Below are 8,120 nucleotides of genomic sequence, written 5' to 3' on the forward strand. Positions count from 1 at the left end.
TCCCTATCTATAACATCACGCTCCTATAATTAAACTATACTTTCTTACTTATGGTTCCACAATTTCTTTCCTATCCATCTAAAATATAGCTTCGATTTCCTAGCAATAATTCTAAATGTTTATATTAATTGTGATCGGTGGTTACTCTTTTAGGACAATTTTTTTTTGTTTATATTTCCGTTAGAAAATTAACGTAATATTTATGAAGCCTACGTATCTAGAAATATTTAGAAATCCTGCGACTGCAAGATATAATGACTCCAAGCTCAAAAGTAAACACTTGTTTAGAGAAATACTTTCGATATCATTCATCAAATCATCTTTTCAATACACAAAGGAAGCCTTAGAAAATTCACCCCAAAAAACACTCCAATTACCATGCTCTTCCTCATTTTTATTTAAAAAAAAAAAAATCAATTTGCCCAACCGAACCATACCGTTCCTTCCTAGGTTGACAACTCTTCAGTTTATTACCATCCCACAGTACGGAACTCGATCACAATCCTCCCCCACTTCCCCTGCTGCGAACTGGAACCTACAGCAACCGATCCGACAAGCTTGGAAGCCGCCGGAAAAAGTTGAGGCTGGCCGGCGGCATGGGGTCCCTGAACATTGGGTGGCGGAGGAAGTAGAAGCCAAGCGCCACCGCCACCATCTTGGGCGGCACCACGTACAGCACCAGCGACACCACCAGGCACACCCCGATGAACAGCCTCGTAGCCCTCGGGTCCCTCCAGCTTACCAAGGCCTGTACCCGCTCCCCCTGCGCCGCGAAGTCCCCCATCACCCTCTGCACCCTCGCCGCCAGAGTCCTCAGCCTGTCGTACCTCACCCGCACCACCTCCGCCGGCTTCGCGCTCGGCACCGTGTCGAACTCCTCGTCCAGCTCATCCGCGTCGACGGTGTCGGCCTGCGACAACCTCATGTCCATCCCCGCCGGCGTCCGCGGCCGGAACCGGTAGTACCACGCCCCGACGAGGAACACGTAGAGCGACGCCGTGGGCACTACCAGCTCCGGGTACCAAACCAGCACCAGGTACAGCACGTGCACCAGCACCGTGGTCACCGGGTTGCGCCACCGCCGGACGTCGTCGACCCACCGCGCCAGCCCCACCGCCCACGCGATCACCCCCATGATCCGGAACCAGTTGGCCTTGCTCCGCCGCACGCTCCACGTGTGGGCATCCGCGTCCAGCATGTAGCGCACCACCTCCGGCCCCAGCGGCGGCTCCGACCGAGCCATCCACCCCGCCACCATCTTGATCGCCGCCACCCGCAGCACCTCCTGCTGCACCACCCCGATCGGACGGAGGTAATGCATGCGCGGCAGCATCGGCTGCGTGTACATCGCGCACGTGTCCGGCAGCAGCGCCGGGCACGCGAATCGGACGGCCACCTGCACCTCCCCCATCCTCTTCACGCCCGATCTCAGCAGCACCAGGAGCGGGTACGAATTCGTGTATACCCTGTTGCTCTCCAGCGTCGACACCCGGATCCGGACTTTTCCGATCCGGTAGTCCGGCCGGTCGCCGACCAGGTCGGCGAACATCCGCCAGTTGTCGAACACCCCTATGGTCAGCACCGTGCAGGGGTCGTACACCTGCCACGTGTACTGCTCGTTCCACCGCGGGTCGAAGCTGTCCGTGATGGTCCGGGTCCGAACCCACTTCTTTCCGTACTTGGCGACGCAGTAGGCGTCGGTGGACCCCTTGGCCCCGCCCTTGGTCTTCATCGGGAGCAAGCCACGTGCCCCGAGGATCCCAAGCTCCAGCACCCCTACCGGGGGCTTCCACAGCTGCTTGGCCGTCGGCCGGAAGTCGCTGCACACGTGCGCGGCCTCGTCGAGGACGTGATACCCTCCCTCCAAGCAGAGCCTCAGGTGGACCCGCCCGCAGTAGCCGCTGGGCCCGCCCTCCAGATTGTACCACTTGGACGCTACCAGCTGCCGCTCGTCCAATCGCTGTTCCACCGAACCCACCGGCACTATCACATGGCCCAGGAGGGCCACCTCCTTGATCGAACGGTCCTCCACGAGTATGATCATCTCGTCGTCGAGCGGCTCCGACACCACGAACATCAGGTCTTCCGGCCAGGAGAACACCGACGAGCTGCTGTTGACCGTCGATCTCCTGCTCCTCGCCGACTGGAAGCCTAGCTGGATTTTGACGCGTATGTCGAAGGGCGTGCCGGGGGGCGGCGCGGCGATCCGCAGGTCCTGGGCCTCGATGACGGAGACCCGCAGGTACCAGAGCTTGGGGGACTGGTACACCTTCGACCGGGTGTAGCTCACGTAGGGCGCGTCCGAGTTGCACGACTCGGGGAACGCGTCATCGGCTTGGGTCCCCATCCACACCGCGACCATGATGTCCCCGGTGACGCCGCCCCGGTCGTCGCCGCCCTCAAGCCGGTACCACTGCGGGGCGAGCGGCCCGTCCGGCTGGTCCCGGACCGGCACGTCCGAGAGGTCGAAGCACACGCCGCCCAGGAAGCCCTCGTGGGGCCCCCCGTCCCAGACCGAGATCTCCAGCGTCGAATCAGGCTTGGCCTGGCTCAAAGCGAAGACCTGGTTCCACTCCGGGTTCCCGGACCCGTCCCGCGCCGGCTTGGACCGCATCGCGTGCGACCCGGTGCGGACTTTCACATAGGGGCTCTCGCACGCGCACTCGCGGAGGCCCCGCGCCTTCACGACCCGGACGAACAGGTACTGCATCGGCTCCACCAGGTCGTACGACGACTGGGACCGGTCGACCGGGTCGCAGGATGAGACGAACCGGCCGGAGATGACCCTCGGGGCGGCCGCGCAATCCCCGCCGCTGGAATTGGATCGCCTTGGCATCCCCCCCATCGGGACGCACGGCGAGGTCTGCACCTTCCTCACCTCCGGCGGGTACACCTCCATCGTCTCTTCCGTCGCCGGCGGGGACACCACCCCCACCTGCACGTGTGCCACGGTAGCAGCCGGCGGAGGCGGCGGGTCTTCCTCCACCACCACGACGGAGACCGGCGGCGGCGGGGGCGACTGCGTCTCCACGGCGGTCTCTGTCGGCGCGGGGACCTCCGGAAGGTCTCGGGGCTCCTCCCCTGGGGGTGGCGGGTCCCGGGTTTTCTGCTCGGTTTCCGCCGACGGCTGCTCCTCGGGCTGTTTCTCCTCGAGGTGCTCGTCGTAGTAGTAGATCTTGAGGCCGATCTCGCCGCGGATCCAGCTGAGGAGGTTCCGCTTCTCCAGGGGGAAGTAGATGAGGCCCTCCTCGCCCTGGCGGCAGAACTGGGTACCGTAGATGCGGACCCGACCGAGGAAGTGGTTCTTGCGGCCGCCGGCTGCGGCGTTGCCCAGGCGCTTGTCGTTGTAGACCTCGACGTCGAGCTCCTCGGCCTCCATGGTGGCGGGGTCGACGACGACGAACTCGAGGCGCTCGTGCCACTGGGGATTGAGGTCGCGGGGAACTGTCCGGGTGCGCTTCCGCTGCCCGTCGAAGTCCACCACCACGTAGGGGCTGGAAGTGCCCTGCCCGTCCTTCGGGAGGAGGCCCCGGGCGTCCTCCACCTCCACCACCAGCTTCCGGACGGTCGGCGATGGTGGTATGGCCATCATGCTCTCATCTCGATCACGATCTCGATCTCGATCTCGATCTCAGGCGAGAGGTAGGGTTTGGTTGGTAGAGAGGAGAGGAGAGCGAGGAGAGGAGAGCTGGTCTCTTTCGGTGGTTCTTTTTGATGTTGTGGCTGCTGGAAGGGAGGAATTTTTTTTAAGAAAGCAAGGTGCGGGCGAGAGGAGAGAGGGGGTGTTTGCTTTTGCTTTATCTAGAGAAAGCTTTTGCTGGATTCCAAGACAAGGATTTCTTGCGACGGACGCTCTGTTTTCTCATATTCTCTCGTCTGCTTCAACTGATCTCTTCTTCTTTTCCTCTGCTGACTCTAGTGTCAGGTTCCTTCCCGCGATTTCCCGAATCGAATTCGGCTTTAGCCGCTTATATATCAAACCTTAAGCCACTCCATTAATTCGAGCAGTAATCTATCGGGACCGTTCTAATATAATATTATTACAGCTTGGTGACTAATATAAAAGACTACAGTATCGCACGCTTTCTGATGTCAGAAGTACGATAGTTAAAGCAATAGGTGCTGTTGCGGAGTTTTCACCCCGGCAACAGTCCACACACCAGCCGAGCAGGAAAAGCGACTGCGTCCTCACCGAGGTATTGTCTGCTTTAGGAATCGAGGATCGTCGACCGCTCTCGGGGGTCCATCCTCTAGTGGCGCCCCGGGTGGAACCACCCTGTCCACCCCTCACGGTTTTGCCCCCAAAAGGCGCCTCGATGAGAAGAGATTATTGAGCCCCCCATTTAAAGCACAGATCTTTCCGCTGATTAGCCGATGTGGGACTAAAATTCGGAACCCCATCCCACAACACAGCCCCCCCAAGCAGGAAGGTCTGTGCGTGGTCGGGTCCCTTCCTCTAGCGCTATCTGTTGCGGGGTTTTCACCCCGGCAACAGTCCGCACACCAGCCGAGCAGAGAAAGCGACTGCATCCTCATCGAGGTATTATCCGCTCTGGGGATCGGGGATCGTCGACCGCTCCCGGGGGTCCACCCTCTGATGGCGTCCCGGGTGGAATCACCCTTTCCACCCCTCACGGTTTTGTCCCAAAAGGCGCCTCAATAAGAAGAGGTTATTGAGCCCCCCATTTAAGGCACAGATCTTTCCGCTGATTAGTCAATGTGGGACTAAAGTTCGGAACCCCATCCCACAACAGGTGCGTTAAGGGTGATCCACTTGATGAGAAATGTTAATATTGGATTCGTCATTGTTGCCGCCCGGAAACCTAACCGAGTGGAGTTGTCATAAGGTTGGCATTGATGGAAATCAGTCAGCTTGGATGGAGCTCGTCTGCACCGCATGGGATTCGACCTGCGAATAAAAAAAAGCAATCAGGAGTTGTCGAAATATGTTCGGCGAAAAATTATCCGATGCTTAAATCAAACAGAGTTTCGGTAGAACAGAAGAGATTTGCGAGTACGAGCCATAAGTTAAAAGCATGGTGAAAGTTTTCTTACCTAGAGATTCTTAGTATGATTTAGATATAAAGAGAGGATTGCGGGATCTTTGGACAAATGGTTACGCCCTTCCTTATCAACCAACCTGAGCCGTTATATTTTTCATTATGTGCTGCGTTGGGATCATGTCAAGCTGTAAACACCCACGCTATTCGCCTGGAGGTTCACCCTAGCATAGATCGCACACACCATGTGTCGACTCAGCCATTGGTCGCCCAAAATAACATCCACAATCTTAGTGGGCATCGAATCTGGGCCATATCAGTCATGATTATTAATGATTGTTCTCTCCAAAGAACCTAGCTAACTATGTTTTTAACAGATGGCTGCGACATTAGATAAGCAGCGCACATGTGAGAAGTTGAGTGTAGCTTCCCTGAAGATCAGTTAATTTAAGGTGGGGCTAACAAGGATAAGCACTTGGAATGCCGAAAGTAAAAGATTTGATGTTCTCATTTTCATAGAAAGGTTCAGCGTGGAGAAAAGCTTGAAGCATGCGATGCAATTGAAAACAGTGGCAAGTAGCTTGTGCCACCCAAAGTTCAATTTCATTCTAAAGTGCATGGCTTACTTAATGGTTGCTGATATTACCTCAAACATGTTCCTCAGCCTTCTGAAAATAAAGAGCTCCATGATGGTTATGTGCAAATAAAATCCAGGTCATACGACAAAAGTAGAGATGATGATCCAATATGGCAAACATGTTGGGTTTTGACCCACATGACCATAACGTGGTCAGTTACAGGATGATTACCTACCGTAATTGACTTCTAGAGAAGTGGAAGCATAATATCCTTGATGGTAGGATATTCGAAGGGGTCTCACCTTCTGCCCATAACATGAACACAAAAATCGGAATCCATCACCGAGTGTTTGAACAGTGGCCAAAAGGGAGAAACGAAGCTTGATCATTCAGAAAATCCATGGATCCAGGTACGCTACCCTTCATGGTTGTTTTATGATCTTATTTACAGATGTTTACATGTAGTATCAGAGCCTGGTTCATTCTATAACCAGATCACAGTAAAGGGTAAAACTAGATCATGGTAAAAGGCCTATTTTTGACAGTCCATCAAGCCAAGGACAGTCCTCCACGGCCGCAGGGACAAGGCATTGGGATGGTCTGACCCTGTGACGGCCGACCAAGCAACCCCCCTTGGGGTTTGACCCTGCTGATGCCGGATCTGGCCGGCATATGGCATCGAGAGCCAACAAAGGATCCGACGACTTCACTCCCACACGTTTAAAAAAAAGGGGGAAGAAAAACTTACGGGATGATCGTTGTCGGGCGGAGGATTCCTGCGGGTGGCTCGATCGCCCGGGTAGTCGCCGTCGGCCGGCATTGCATCCGGCGGCAGACGGCATGAATGCCGATCGCCGCTCCTTGCCGCTCCTAAGGGCCGACAGGTTTGGTTCGACAGAACCCCAGCCCGCCGGCGTTGCCCCTGGTGGCGTGTGACCGCCGGTGGGCTCGCCATCAGGCGGCGAGTCCACCGGAAGGAGGCAGCAGCGCTCGCTGCCCGGTGATCGGAGGCAGGCGGGCTGGGTTCGGTTGAACCCTAGCCCGCCGCTAAAAGAGAAAGAAGACGGGTCAGCCCATCTCCTCTTCTCATTTAAAAAACAATTAATTTATGCATAATGGGTCTGGGTTTTGGGTTTCAACCCAAACTCGTAATTGTTAAACCGCTGCATTTTAAAAAAAAGGGCATAACGGGTTCGGGTTTTTAGGTTTCAACTCGGAACCTAAATTCATTTGACTAATAAAAGGAAAATTTTTGGTTAAGCCCCTCTGAATAGTTTATTTATGTAGACAGTCCTTCCAGGGCTGTTAGAAGGAAGAATTGTTTTTATGCAGTCCCTATTAAATGTTAAACTTATGCCTACAGTCCTTCCAGGGCTGTTAAAGAAAGAAAATGTTTCTGTTAAATCCCTGTGAAACATTTTATTTATGTTTAGGTCCTTCCAGGGCTGTTAAAAGAAGAAAATGTTTTTGTTAAGTCCCTGTCAAATATTTTATTTATACTGAAGTCCTTAGAGGGCTGTTAAAAGATGAAATTATTTCTGTTAAGCCCCTATGAAACATTTTATTTATGCTGACATCCTTCCAGGGCTATAAGAATCAAAATATTTTAATTTAGTCCCCGTAAAGCATATCATTTATGCAGAGGTCCTCAAAATATGTTAATTTAGTCCCTGTAAAACATATTATTTATGCAGAGGTCCTTGTAGGGTGATGTGATAAAATTTTCTGTCATTTATTTTACATTTTAGTATACTTGATAGCATAATATGACACATGTACTGATTGTGTAGATTAGTAAAATATTAGATACAAGTTTTATTTTAATTTCATATTATGAATTGTTAATTATGTGCAATGTCATTATTTTAATTTGATGTCTATATTATAAAATAGTTTGGTAGTTGCCAAAGTAACCCAACTAGAATGTTTAATAGACATCAAGTCATCAAATACTCTAATCCCGGATATTAAGATAGTGACTTTGCAAATTATGACTTATAGTTTTTTGTTGCTGGTGGTCCAAACCGAGAACGATTGGCACAGCGGTGTGAACGGGGTTCCCTTTGAGTTGCTTTGGTTGCGCTCCGCCCTCCGCCGTGAAACCTGCAAGCAAGCCTCGCACCACCACCGGGGTAGTGGGGGCCCTCCGACGATCAAGTCGGAGGAGATCGAAGGAGAAGGAGAAGGAGAAGGTAGCAGGTGAGATGATACTCTGGAAGATATATCTTGCCTTCCCCCTTCCCCCCCAGTCTCATATATATCAGGCTGGGGGGTTTTTCCGGGGATTCGTCATCGTGTGGCACGATGGGGCTGCCACTGACATGGCCGTTACAAGGCGTCGTGGGGCAGCGCTCGGTACAGCCATGGCAGGGCATAGTGGAGCTCCGCTTTGTACGGCTGTTACAGGGGATCGTGGGGCAGTGCCGGATACGGCCGTTGCAGGGAGTAGTGGAGCAGGGGGCCGCGGCGTGCCTCAGAGGAACAGTCTGTTGTTGTCGAGAGATTGCCGACTCGAGGTCGGATTGCTGGATCAAGGGGCAGC

General features: G+C 53.8%; 1 protein-coding gene across 1 annotated transcript; it reads right to left on the reverse strand.

The window, feature by feature from the left end:
- Nucleotides 1-283: 283 nt before the first annotated feature.
- On the reverse strand, nt 284-3,846 carry QKY (C2 calcium/lipid-binding plant phosphoribosyltransferase family protein). Its single transcript, XM_008780259.6, has one exon. It carries the CDS (start codon nt 3,590-3,592, stop codon nt 536-538), a length of 3,057 nt encoding a protein of 1,018 aa, XP_008778481.3. The 5' UTR covers nt 3,593-3,846; the 3' UTR covers nt 284-535.
- Between the last annotated feature and the right edge of the window lie 4,274 nt (nt 3,847-8,120).

The sequence above is a fragment of the Phoenix dactylifera genome, chromosome 1, assembly GCF_051530095.1.
Source record: "Phoenix dactylifera cultivar Ajwa chromosome 1, Ajwa_hap1_PhDact_Kaust_v1.1, whole genome shotgun sequence".
Lineage (NCBI taxonomy): Eukaryota > Viridiplantae > Streptophyta > Magnoliopsida > Arecales > Arecaceae > Phoenix > Phoenix dactylifera.